The 14,109-nt window shown below is 41.3% G+C and overlaps 1 protein-coding gene across 2 annotated transcripts in view; it reads right to left on the bottom strand.

The window, feature by feature from the left end:
* The window catches only part of LOC110491402 (probable E3 ubiquitin-protein ligase HECTD2), a 32,925-nt gene extending 19,440 nt beyond the window's left edge, over positions 1–13,485 (bottom strand). Inside the window, exons 1-14 of one of the 2 annotated variants that reach the window (XM_021564816.2) lie at positions 12,963–13,485; positions 12,164–12,281; positions 10,659–10,809; positions 10,481–10,583; positions 7,670–7,759; positions 7,510–7,574; positions 7,304–7,352; positions 5,640–5,749; positions 5,220–5,368; positions 4,531–4,654; positions 4,151–4,247; positions 3,574–3,681; positions 1,669–1,801; positions 1,128–1,216 (exon numbers count right to left, since the gene is read on the bottom strand). In XM_021564816.2, coding sequence (XP_021420491.1) covers positions 1,128–1,216; positions 1,669–1,801; positions 3,574–3,681; positions 4,151–4,247; positions 4,531–4,654; positions 5,220–5,368; positions 5,640–5,749; positions 7,304–7,352; positions 7,510–7,574; positions 7,670–7,759; positions 10,481–10,583; positions 10,659–10,809; positions 12,164–12,281; positions 12,963–13,058 — 1,482 coding nt within the window. In that variant the 5' untranslated portion in view covers positions 13,059–13,485. The remainder of the gene's footprint in view (positions 1–1,127; positions 1,217–1,668; positions 1,802–3,573; positions 3,682–4,150; positions 4,248–4,530; positions 4,655–5,219; positions 5,369–5,639; positions 5,750–7,303; positions 7,353–7,509; positions 7,575–7,669; positions 7,760–10,480; positions 10,584–10,658; positions 10,810–12,163; positions 12,282–12,962) is intronic. The other variant, XM_021564817.2, reaches the window with a different exon arrangement.
* Between the last annotated feature and the right edge of the window lie 624 nt (positions 13,486–14,109).

Raw genomic sequence — 14,109 nt, 5'->3', positions numbered from 1 at the left:
ATCAAGGCAAAAGGTGGCTACTTTGAAGAATTTGTTTCACACTTTTTTGGTAACTACATGATTCCATGTGTTATTTCAAAGTTTTGATGTCTTCACTATTATTCTACAATATTAGAAAATAGTCAAAATAAAGAAAAACCCTTGAATGAGTAGGTGTGTCCAAACTTTTGACTGGTACTGTATTTCATCTAATTTTAAAAGTAGACTCAGCGATATGACGTAGATGCAGAAAGTAAACAGCATAGTCGGTCAATTTCCGCAACAACTAAGAGTGTGGAAACGTGGCTACCACACTGTGAACAGCGTGAAGTGAACAGATACTGTGTGTGAGAGCGAAGTCATGCATCTCACTCATCTCAATATTTGCTGTGTTTCCCGTGGCACCTTTAGCATTCTGTCATAAAGAGAACATGGTCACAACAAACGTATTTTCCCATCTACATAGATTCAACTAATAAAAATGACTATAAAAAGTGACAATTAAAGTAACAGGGTTGACAAGGTCATCTTAAATCAACCAGTGGGAATGGAAGCTTGTTGTGTACAACAGCGAGGGGCAATTGAATGAAACAACTAATTGATTTGAATGAAAACAAACTACTATTAAAATGTTAACATTATTTAATTTAGTTAGAGTGTAGGTGTATATGATCTAGCTGTTACATTTAGTTTTTGATCTAAATAAACACTATGTCACAAGGATATAAAAGACACGCACTCTATTCATGGAACGACCCGGTAACTTAACACATTCATATTCTGCATGCTTTAGTTACTCTATTAGATTACATCAGATTGCAATGTGCCAAATAGAAAAGCCCTGCAGAGTCTCCTCAGTTTAGAAGATGACAAACTGAAGAATTACCACAAAATTATAGTTCTAAAACTAAAGCTATCATCTGCAAAGCAGCAATTAACCTGGCATAGGGAGAGTGGAGAACCTCGGAGTATCTATGGTAAATGTGCAAAGATTCCCATGAGTTCTTCCTCACTACGTGACCTGACTAAAACTCCAGGCGCCAGTTACAGAGTACAACATGAGGACTCCAGCTGTACGTTGAGAATCTGTTTACAGTTCGCGAAGGGCTACACGGTACCGTAAATCACGGTATGGTACAAAAGGATACGACTCCGACCAATCGGAACTCGGAGAAGTTGTCACACTTCCAGCTGCTGAACCAGTGACAGTGGGAATCATTGAAGAACGTAAACATGCCTGCAGAGAGGAGACACAAATACACTCTGCTTAAACACAACTCCACCCAGACATGACATAGACATAGAACACAGGTCTCCGGTCAAAGAGAGATAACAAATGTTCTGAATAGAGTACGTGGGAATTTCGTTTTTTGGACTGCTTAGGTCCCAGACCAAATGGGAGATACTGTAAATATAATGGTCATCTATTGCAGTGCTACATATCTGTCCCAGAACATGAAGATCATACATTTGAGATTTTTTCTTAATTAACAGGTCAGCATTCTTAGTCTGGGCATTGGTTGAGACTGCAGGATGAAGAATAAAAAGCCAGGGCTAAAGGAGAAATACATCTCCTGAACGTATACTGTTATCTATAGAGAAAATAGCATTGTTGCAAACAAAACAGTTGTAACATCTGTATCTATATGGCAACACATACACCTGATCTGTTTGTCCCATACGTCTCACCGTAGTCTGTGTGAAAGATCTGTCGGATGAGAAGGAGAAACCACTCCTTGGTCAGACCACCCATGTCTAAACCAGCCTCCCCCACAAACGACACTTTCAGCTTCTTCTTCAAGTCTGCTCGATTTCTAGTCAGCTAAATGCAGGAGAACAAGTTAAGCTGTGGCCAACTTTCTTGAACTTATCAGAACAAGGCATGCCGCATGTCTGAACTTATACAGTTGAAGTTTAAACTTGTTTTTCAACCACTCCACAAATGTCTTGTTAACAAACTAAAGTTTTGGCAAGTCAGTTAGGACATCTACTGTGTGCATGACACAAGTACATTTTCCAAAAATTGTTTACAGACAGATTATTTCACCTATAATTCACTATATCACAATTCCAGTGGGTCAGAAGTTTACATACACTGTACTTATACTTATTTTCCACCATAATTTGCAAATAAATTTATAAAAAATCCTACAATGTGATTTTCTGGATTTTTTTTTCTCATTTTGTCTGTCATAGTTTAAGTGTACCTTATGATGAAAATTACAGGCCTCTCTCATCTTTTTAAGTGGGAGAACTTGCACAATTGGTGGCTGACTAAATACTTTTTTGCCCCACTGTATAAACACCATGGGACCACGCAGCTGTCATACCGCTCAGGAAGGAGAGACATTCTGTCTCCTGGAGATGAACGTACTTTGGTGCGAAAAGTGCAAATCAATCCCAGAACAACAGAAAAGGACCTTGTGAAGATGCTAGAGGAAACAGGTACAAAAGTATCTATATCCACAGTAAAACGAGTCCTATATCGACATAACCTGAAAGGCCACTCAGCATGGAAGAAGCCACTGCTCCAAAACCGCCATAAAAAAAAGTCAGACTACGGTTTGCAACTGCACATGGTGACAAAGATCGTACTTTTTGGAGAAATGTCCTCTGGTCTGATTAAACAAAAATAGAACTGTTTGGCCATAATGGGCATCGTTATGTTTGGATAGAAAAGGGGGAGGCTTGCAAGCCGAAGAACACCAACCCAACCGTGAAGCATGGGGGTGGCAGCGTCATGTTGTGGGGGTGATTTGCTGCAGGAGGGACTGATGCACTTCACAAAATAGATGGCATCATGAGGAGGAAAATTATGTGGATATATTGAAGCAACATCTCAAGACATCAGTCAGGAAGTTAAAGCTTGGTCGCAAATGGGTCTTCCAAATGGACAGTGACTCCAAGCATACTTCCAAAGTTGTGGCAAAATGGCTTAAGGACAACAATGTCAAGGTATTGGAGTGGCCATCACAAAGACCTGACCTTAACCCTATAGAAAATGTGTGGGCAGAACTGAAAAAGTGTGTGAGCAAGGAGGCCTACAAACCTGACTCAGTTACACCAGCTCTGTCAGGAGGAATTGGCCAAAATTCACCCAACTTATTGTGGGAAGCTTGTTGAAGGCTACCTGAAACATTTGACCCAAGTTAAACAATTTAAAGGCAATGCTACCAAATACTAATTGAGTGTATGTAAACTTCTGACCCACTGGGAATGTGATGAAAGAAATAAAAGCTGAAATAAATAATTCTCTCTCCTATTATTCTGACATTTCACATTCTTAAAATAAGTTGTGATCCTAACTGACCTAAGAGAGGGAATTTTTACTAGGATTAAATGTCAGGAATTGTGAAAAACTGAGTTTAAATGTATTTGGCTAAGGTATTTGTAAACTTCCGACTTCAACTGTACATACCTTGGATGTTTCAGTTTTGAAATGCACTGAATGGAAAGCAGTGAAATATTTGAATTTACATGAAATGAATTGGCTCTTACATTATTGCATAACAGAAATAGTAATCAAGCCTCTCTTCCAGGGCGGTCTTCTTAAATAACGTTTTTGTATGTCTGTTAGATGGGAAATGGTATTACCTCATCCATTGAGTCACTGACCAGCTGCAGCCGTCGGACTTTGATGTTGAGAAAGAGCAAGCTCATGTCCACTCGCTGTCTGCGAGACACTTTGTCCACCAGGCTTTGCTGAAATAAATAACAAGAGCCACTCCTTATGTTGTTACCACAGTACATTATGTTTAAATTGGACCACTGCTGTCTGAGAGGGAGAGCGTATGTTTTCAGTCTGATTCAGTGAGATATACACTGTAAATGTTCTAAACTTGTTGTTCTTGGTTTTTCCTGACTACAAGATGGACCGGGAAAAACTTGAGGACCTATACAGTATACACTCCAACATACATAAATTATTTTTTTCTAAAGATTAAACATATATATATATATATATATATATATATACAAAATAATATATACAAAATTATATATATATATGCATTCTCTGTACATTAACACTAGAAAGTCAATATGCCAATATGAAGAATGGTAATAGTTAGTCTGAGAATGTGATGCATTGTCTGTGCTTTGACAGTGCAATACAATGACACTGTCATAGATGGATGACAAGGACCCATGTGGGCAGTGACCTCTGTCTCACCCTGGCCATGCTGATCATCTGCTGTTCAGAGTCCTTCTGGATAACGGCCTTCTTCACCACCGTGGACAGAATGAAGGCGAACTGGCAGAATGTAAACCTGCCAACGGGGAGGAACAGGGAGGAACGGGAATATTTGGTTTCATCAGGGATGGTGTGATTTTGGTGTATGATACTAATTGAAGATAGCTGCTGGATATATTTGATGTTGCAATCTGATATCATAAACAAATAATATGTTGTGCTAATGCTGAAAGCTGACACAAGAGGGAGCTCCATTTATTTACAGGGAAATACAGGAACCAAAACAGCAAGGGCTGTGAGGAGAATTGAAGAGCACTGGTCAACATAAGCTTTGCTCTGACAATATTGTCCTGTCACACCTGGTAGAGTTTCCCTGAGTCTGCCATATTCGATAGTCTTCCATGAAGTCAGTGTGGTCCAGTGTGGGGTTGTAGAAGTCAACAAAGGGCAGGATAGGAGTGCTAGAAATGATATTGGCTGCATCTACAATGGAGAAAAAAGAGAAACAGTATTGAGTTCTCTTGGAGACTGATTTATTCTCATGAACTTTGACACTTCTTCTGACCCTCAAACAACGTCTACCCCAGACACATATGGGTAGACAACCAGACAAATATGGTTAGGAAAACCAGACAAATATGGGGAGATAACCAGACAAATATGGGTAGATAACCAGACAAATATGGGTAGATAACCAGACAAATATGGGTAGGAAAACCAGACAAATATGGGTAGATAACCAGACAAATATGGGTAGATAACCAGACAAATATGGTAAGGAAAACCAGACAAATATGGGTAGATAACCAAACAAATATGGTAAGGAAAACCAGACAAATATGGGTAGATAACTAGACAAATATGGGCAGGAGAACCAAACAAATTTGGACAAGAGAATTCAATCTCTGTAGAAAGTGAAGTTTAATCCATTACAAGGGATAGACCGACCCCCCTTTTCCCTAAATCTCCACACCACTTCACTAACATCCCCCTGCCCTGACCATTGCCCCATCTCTGTGGGGGTGGAGATAGAATACGTCCTACTCACTGAGGAGGGAGAGGACCTTGGTGGCGGAGGGGATCCACCAGGAGCACTTGGCCATGGGGGGCAGCTCCTCAGCCTTGACTGGGAACAGACGGGTGGAGATGAAGAGGTGCAGCCGCTCCACCAGCTGTTTGAACCGCTTCTGGGACAACCTGGGTTAGATAATCATCATCGAGGCATTCTCACCATGACAAGGAATACATTTTAACTTTCAAAACAGATTGTCTTTGCTTGAAAGCTATGACTGCTCAATTCCTACCAACTCCTACTAAAACAATTTGAAAAACGTCATTTATTTAACTTTCCTGCATAAAGAATAACAACATGGTTTCTTTCTGAGGACTGTGTTTACTTTGTGGATAACAGCTACAGCCTGGAAAAGCATGGGACTGCATAAGACAGAGGAACAATTCCGACTCTTACTTCTTAAACCAGTGCATCAGGAAATAGTGGTCTGCTTCCGCCAGCGCGGCTATTTGCCTCAGTAAGTGTGCATAGATGACATATGTGGCTGGGCTGGTGCACTGAGGGTTCTGCAACAAAGAGAAGCTTTTTCAGCAGTGGCACTGCACTTCAAAAAGGAAATAAAGCTTTACAACAGAAGAAGTCTGGCTTCTAATAAAGACTGGCATTACAGAGGAAACCAGACTTCAAACATGACCTCATCCGTTCCCTCGGCAGAGAGAGAGCGAGAGAGCGGGAAGAGAGAGAGTGCGAGAGAGAAGAAAGAGAAAGGAGAATAATACCACTGGTATTATAAGGGTCTGACTGACATCAACCAAGCGAATCAGACACATTTACCAAGGCTTCTTCCCACATGGCACCATATTGCTTATATAGTGCACAACTTGATCAGAGGTGCTATGGGCCCTGGACAAATGTAGTACACTACTCTATGGGCCCTGGACAAATGTAGTACACTACTCTATGGGCCCTGGTCAAAAGTATTGCACTACTCTATGGGCCCTGGTCAAAAGTATTGCACTACTCTATGGGCCCTGGTCAAAAGTATTGCACTACTCTATGGGCCCTGGTCAAATGTAGTACACTACTCTATGGGCCCTGGTCAAAAGTATTGCACTACTCTATGGGCCCTGGTCAAAAGTATTGCACTACTCTATGGGCCCTGGTCAAATGTAGTGCACTACTCTATGGGCCCTGGTCAAATGTAGTGCACTACTCTATGGGCCCTGGTCAAATGTAGTACACTACTCTATGGGCCCTGGTCAAATGTAGTGCACTACTCTATGGGCCCTGGTCAAATGTAGTGCACAATTTAGGAAATAGGGTGTTAATTGTGATACAAACCCTACAATTAATTAATTAATGAATACTTGTCTTGTCCCTTTCAATTTCACAGGATCTGTCAGAGAGCCTATCAACAGCCCAACGACAAATCACACTAAATGTAGATGAGAGAACTGGAGAGACTCAATGACCACAAAAAGTTGCTGGCAAGAAAGGGATGGAAGACTTACTTTTTAATTTACGGTCCTATAAACCCCATAAAACGTCTGAAACAATAATTAAACCATGAATGGGATAGAGACAAGAGTCTCCAACCAAAGTCTCAATTTTTAGCAGACAGAAATCATCCCAGTTCAACTCAGCCATTTCCCAGTCTGCCTACCGAGTCTCTCCCAGGCTGTTTGTGTCCATATTTGGCCGGTGCCAAGCCTACCTCTAGTCTGTTGGTCATGTGTAAAGTAAACACTCTACTCTCCTTATATCCAGAGCCTGACTGAGACTGACTGCTTGGGCTATGACTGGAGTCAATGGGCACATCAAGAGTTTCCTGTGTTTGCCTTTAGACTGAGGGCTGAGGGGGGCATGTGGTGAGGGAGCGCATCAAGAGTTTCCTGTGTTTGCCTTTAGACTGGGGGCTGGGGGGGTATGCGTATATTTGAATGCAGAAACGGCCTCACTTCTAATGAGGAAATTGCTGTTATTACTGTTACATAATGAAAGGAGTTTGTTATTTATAGCGTGGAATTAAGTATCAGCGGTCAAAAGAGCACATCAGTCAAATCTGTGTGTCATTTGTACCAGTAGTGTGTACATATACAGCACGTGATGCATGACGTTACCTGAACTAGAATGAAATACGCTCTCAGGTCATCCTTCGTCCGTCGACTGCTAAACAAAGCAGACAATATGAAGTTCATTTCTCATCCAGTATGTAACATTTGCATCAATATTCAAGTCACAAAGTATAGAGCTTTACTATGTAGAGAGGAATCCTTCGGTTTGAGTGGCAAATAAAAGAGCACTAGACTATAAGAATGCCACATACCCCTTCCATTCTCTCAACAAGCTGTTAATGATCCCCTTCAGCACTGCTCTCTGGGCATCAGGAGGCTGTTGGATCAATGTTAGATCAAAGTTAGTGAGAGGTTTTCATTTCAACAACCTAATATAAACATGGCTATTCATTGCTCAATCATTCTACATACCGTGAGCGATAATGCGTCATAGACAGCATTGATGAATTTGGTATTGATTCCTGAGTCTTCAATCGTGTTGAACGGAGGGTTTGCATCTTTCTGGAAAGAGAAATTAAGAGCACATTTAGATTAGGACTAACAAGTAGGTTAGTTTAGTCTACAGTCGTGGCCAAAAGCTTTGGGAATGACACAAATATTAATTTTCACAAAGTCTGCTGCCTCGGTGTCTTTAGATATTTTTGTCAGATGTTACTATGGAATACTGAAGTATAATTACAAGCATTTCATAAGTGTCAAAAGCTTTTATTGACAATTACATGAAGTTGATGCAAAGAGTCAATATTTGCAGTGTTGACCCTTCTTTTTCAAGACCTCTGCAATCTGCCCTGGCATGCTGTCAATTAACTTCTGGGCCACATCCTGACTGATGGCAGCCCATTCTTGCATAATCAATGCTTGGTGTTTGTCAGAATTTGTGGGTTTTTGTTTGTCCACCTGCCTCTTGAGGATTGACCACAAGTTCTCAATTGGATTAAGATCTGGAGAATTTCCTAGCCATGGACCCAAAATGTCGATGTTCTGTTCCCCGAGCCACTTAGTTATCATTTTGCCTTATGGTAAGGTGCTCCGTCATGCTGGAAAAGGAATTGTTCGTCACCAAACTGTTCCTGGATGGCTGGAAGAAGTTGCTCTCAGAGGATGTGTTGGTACCATTCTTTACTCATGGCTGTGTTCTTAGGCAAAATTATGAGTGAACCCACTCGCTTGGCTGAGAAGCAACCCCACACATGAATGGTCTCAGGATGCTTTACTGTTGGCATGACACATGACTGATGGTAGCGCTTACCTTGTCGTCTCCGGACAAGCTTTTTTCAAGGATGCCCCAAACAATCGGAAAGGGGATTCATCAGATCAAATTACTTTACCCCAGTCCTCAGCAGTCCAATCCCTGTACCTTTTGCAGAATATCAGTCTGTCCCTGTTGTTTTTCCTGGAAAGAAGTGGCTTCTTTGCTGCCCTTCTTGACAGCAGGCCATCCTTCAAAAGTATTTGCCTCACTGTATGTGCAGATGCACTCACACCTGCCTGCTGCCATTCCTGAGCAAGCTCTGTACTGGTGGTGCCCCGATCCCGCAGCTGAATCAACTTTAGGAGACGGTTCTGGTACTTGCTGGACTTTCTTGGGTGCCCTGAAGCCTTCTTCACAACAATTGAACCGCTCTCCTTGAAGTTCTTGATGATCTGATAAATGGTTGATTTAGGTGCAATCTTACTGGCAGCAATAACCTTGCCTGTGAAGTCCTTTTTGTGCAAAGCAATGATGACGGCACGTGTTTCCTTGCAGGTAACCATGGTTGACAGAGGAAGAACAATGATTCCAAGCACCACCCTCCTTTTGAAGCTTCCAGTCTGTTATTCGAACTCAATCAGCATGACAGAGTAATCTCCAGCCTTGTCCCCGTCAACCCTTACACCTGTGTTGACGAGTTAATCACTGACATGATGTCAGCTGGTCCTTTGGTGGCAGGGCTGAAATGCAGTGGAAATATTTTTGGGGGATTCAGTTCATTTGCATGGCAAAGCGGAACTTTGCAATTAATTGCAATTCATCTGATCACTCTTCATAACATTCTGGAGTATATTTTAATTGCCATCATTCAAACTGAGGCAGCAGACTGTGAAAATTAATATTTGTGTCATTCTCAAAACTTTTGGCCACGGTTGTACACTTATTAGTGACTCGCTCAGTTCAAGTCTGGATCCCTTTGGGGGAAGGCTAATATTCTATATTATACACTAGGTGGTTTGAGCCATGAATGCTGATTGGCTGTCAGCTGTGGTATATCAGACCGTATACCACGGGTATGACAAAATATTTATTTTTACTGTTCTGATTACGTTGGTAACCAGTTTAAGCAATAAGGCACCTCGGGGGGTTGTGGTATATTGCCAATATACCACAGCTAAAGGCTGTATCCAGGTACATGTTGCATCATACCTAAGAACAGCCCTTAGCCATGGTATATTGGCCATATACCACACCCCCTCTGGCCTTATTGCTTAATTATAAACTGGGTGGTTCGAACCCAGAATGCTGATTGGCTAACAGCCGTGGTATATCAAACCGTATGACAAAACATTTATTTTTACTGCTCTAATTATGTTGGTAACCAGTTTATAATAGCAATAAGGCACTTCGGGGGTTTGTGATATAAGGCCAATATACCACGGGCTGTATCCAGGCACTCTGTTTTACGTTGTAAATAAGAACTTAGTCATGGTATATTGGTCATATACAACACCCCCTTGGGCCTTATTGCTTAATTATACTTTGTTATGACATAATTATCCTAGAACCTCTAGGAAGCAATGCAAACCGACCATGACACATGCTAAACATTTACCCAACTGTTGCGTATATGATCATACGTTCTCTTATAGGTCCTGCTCTTATGAATAACCCTCTCTATGGATACCAGGCACAGGTGCTTTTTTCCCCGACTCTCTAAATGACTTCATTCATTTACAGACTCAAAAACAACTCTCCAAATTCCCCTTTACCTGGCTCCCAGAAATACTTTATTCACCGACTTTTAATACCAAAACAATGATCACCTTTTATTTGCGTTGATCAGTCACATTACAAATTTAGCACATTTGCTTTAGCAATTTTACCATCACACTTATCTATACAAATGAATTGACATAGTAGTGCAATAAGTCATTATAAATCATGCTGTATAAATAGCACTGGCTTGACTGACAATACAAATACGAAACCTCAGAATTGAACATGGCACAGACATGGGGATTACCCACCTTAAAGGCAGCATTCAGTTCTAAAAAGGAGCCGAACGTGGTCAAGTAGAAATCGTGGACGTGTTTCCAATCGCCTGAGACTGTTGCCCTCTCAATGTCCTCCCTAGTAAACATTAGACAAATATTAAAAGCAATTTCTGAATGATAATAATGTGTGTGTGTGTGTGTGTGTACTTACTGAAACTCTTTGACAGTCTTGGTGCGGAGGGGCATGACTGGGTCAGTGGCAAAGCGAGCCCTAACCTCAGGAGGCAGATTGTCAACAGTGATGCGATGTTGATGTTGATGCTTCAGTCTGACATTAGGACAGATGGGGGGAAGCTCTCTACCTGCAGGCGGAGTAACAACACACATATATATATTTTTTTTAAACACACAAACACTATCACCCAAATGTATCATCCCTGAAAATACTATTATATATTAAAGATGCAATATGAAACTTTGTGGGTGACCCGACCGAATTCACATAGAAATGTGAGTTATAGACTCCCGAGTGCCGCAGCGGTCTAAGGCACTGCACCGCTTGAGGCATCACTACAGATCCGGGTTCGATCCTGGGCTGTGTCGCAGACCGGGAGACCCATGAGACAACGCACAATTGGCCCAGCGTCGTCCGGGTTAGGGGAGGGTTTGGCTGGCAAGTCCTTGTCCCATCGCGCTCTAGCGACTCCTGTGACGGGCCGGGCGCATGCACCCTGACACGGTCTCCAGTTGTACGGCGTTTCCTCCGACACATTGGTACAGCTGGCTTCCAGATTAAGCGAGCAGTGTGTCAAGAAGCATTGTGGCTCTCAACCTTTGCCTCTATGATTCTCTACTGTATACTTGCTTGTTTTGTTGCAAATTATAGTTTAACAATCTCAATGAACCGTATATAACAAGATGAAACCTGCATAAATGTTTTTTTTCTTCTCATATCACAACAATGAGCAGCGTAGGGCAATGAACTCTCCATATTTTCAAGTATAAGTGACAGCAATATATTAACAGATTTTGAAAACTTCCGTCGCCAGCCCACACAACGGTCGTGTTCATTACACCCAGAACAAGTTCACCCTATAAAGGAACAGCAGTTCTGAATGGGCCTTTGTCTATCTCATCTGCATCAAGCATTGATGCTCAAGTCTCCTCTAACATCTTTGATCTCAAGAATAGGAAGCCACGACAACACATCTGCCTGGAGCATCGCTCATTAATTCAAAACAGCCTGTATGGGTCGCTTTGAAATTGAAACTAGCCTTTCTTTTGGGAGCACTGTGTGAAAGTGATTTCCTTTTAAGCCTCTTAGAGTGTTATTATTAAGTCTCAAAGTGTTCCCTGTACCTGAAGGTAACAATATCAAACGTGTGTTAGGTAGCCATATTGATAGCACATGATAGATAATACTTGAGTAAATGCTTCTTGCCGGCACTTTGATATTGGTTCACTATGGCTGCATTTACACAGGCAGCCCAATTCTGATCTTTTTTTTCACTATTTTATGTTTTGCCCAATCGGCTCAGATCTTTTCACATCAGGTATTTTTCAGAGCAATTAATGAAACAAATAATTGCGTTGCCTGTGTAATTGGGCTGCCTGTGAGCTTCAGAAATCTCAGTTCACAAAAGACTGTTGCTTACTATTCAAGTTGACTCTTGAATGAGGTAATGTGAACATTAGCGTTACCATGACGGACCATACCATGCCGTATGCCGGGAAGGATAAACTGGGAGGAGATGCTGTGGCTACCATCCTCCTTTCTGTGGTTTGAGATGAAGTTGAGAGACGGATATGGCAGCTTTGGTCCACGATCAAGTCCCTGTGATAAAAATCACAATTCATTTGACAGACATCATTGTCTGCGTTTAGACAGGCGGCCCAATTTGGATCTTTTTTCCACAAATTGGTCTTTTGACAAATCACATAACATCTTTTCACATCAGATATTTTTCAGAGCTGATCTGAATGGTCAAAGGACCAATCAGTTAATAAAATAACAGAATAGGCTGCCTGTCTAAACACTGCCATGAGTCTTGGATGTCCAAAAAATTGACATCAGGTCCAGAAATTTTAATAACAGTATCGATTAGAACTTTAACAGTATATAATACTATTCATTCACAGCAAGTACTGTAGCACATTGGCCACCAAAATAAAAGTCTAATACATAAACAAAATGTACAGTATAATGTTTGGGCTTTGTTACAGTGATAATGTGGTATATTACTCACAAAGCTGCTATGCTGTTTTATAACATAAATGGGTTAGGAAGAGCTGGCCAAAAGGTCCCACCCTTAGTTTTAACATCAACACATTTCCAAAAGGATAAACCCCGAGGTCATTGAAATGGTTAAGTTATCATTATGCAATGAAATAAATTGACATTTTATGACTTCATTGTTACATTGATCCCACATGAAAACGGTTACTTTATTTCTTAATTGGACATGAAAACACATTTAAAGAATATGAAAAATATTTAAAAACATTTCATACTAACAGAGCTGGAATGACTGGAAATTGGAGGGAGTCTATCTCTCTCCCTTTCCGCCTGATGCAGTGGTGTGTGGTTTTCTCTCGTAATGTTGAGTAGCATTTCTTCATCAGTTGAAAAGTATCGTTTAGGTCGCAGTCACATTACTCTTTTCTTAACTAGAACAAGTTAAAAGAACTCAAAAGACCCTCATACGCGGTACGCGCAGTAACAAAACATCAAATAATTTGAAACTAACTTTAAAAGAACATTCAGGACCTGAAACGCTCTCTCGTCTTCATTGTAAGCAGGTGAGCTCGCGCGCAGAGACCCGAGTCTGATGCTGTGGTCAAAGTGAACAGACACGAGCGTCCGCATTCGATAGGTAAATGTCGCCGAAGTCTAGTTTAGGTGCTACACTTAGGTAAGCATAAGTTAATTATTTTCCACCTAACATGATGTATCGTCTATATTTGCAGTGCAGCTGTACACATGCGCCATGTTGTCTAAGAGGAGGTTCATAGTTACGAGCTTGGATACCATGGATGTCCTTACGTAAGTGTGCGGTGTTGCTGTGACTGATTTACTTCGCCCAGGCAGGGTCTGTTTAGACTTCGAGGAAACGGCTCGAGAAATTAATTTATCACCAGGTACTGCTAGACTTCATTTGAGATGTTTTTCTGTAGGCCTATTCAATGAATCCAAGTGATAAGGTATCCTACTACCCTGCCCTACTTATAGACAACACGATTTTATAACTGTGTTATTACACATGATGACTTGACCTTGCATCACCTTGCTTTTACCTTTTCTAATAAATACAGTACTGCAAAGTTGATTGTGAAGATACAGACACTTTCAGCAGCAGTAGGCAACTGGTAAGTTCCACTGGTGAGATCAGAGGAGCCTTCTCCACCCTTTTACCACAACCTTATCATTAAGGCCATCACAAACTTCAGATGAGCGCCAGTCACATCATGAACATGTACCAAGCCTTAAATAATCTGGCAGATGAGTAGTGAGGAGGATAATGACAGCCTCTTCATCACTGTAGCGTGGGATTATTGCTGCTGATGCAAGCAAATTGCTGTTATGTTATGGAACATCTCACTGACGTGAGGGATCCTCACAACTTCATCACTGGGCACTAAATCAGAGTCGTACAGTATATGCT

Source organism: Oncorhynchus mykiss, chromosome 16 (genome assembly GCF_013265735.2).
Source record: "Oncorhynchus mykiss isolate Arlee chromosome 16, USDA_OmykA_1.1, whole genome shotgun sequence".
NCBI classification, from domain to species: domain Eukaryota; kingdom Metazoa; phylum Chordata; class Actinopteri; order Salmoniformes; family Salmonidae; genus Oncorhynchus; species Oncorhynchus mykiss.
The sequence above is the reverse complement of the archived record's forward strand: the minus strand, read 5'-3'. Positions and strand labels throughout refer to the sequence as shown.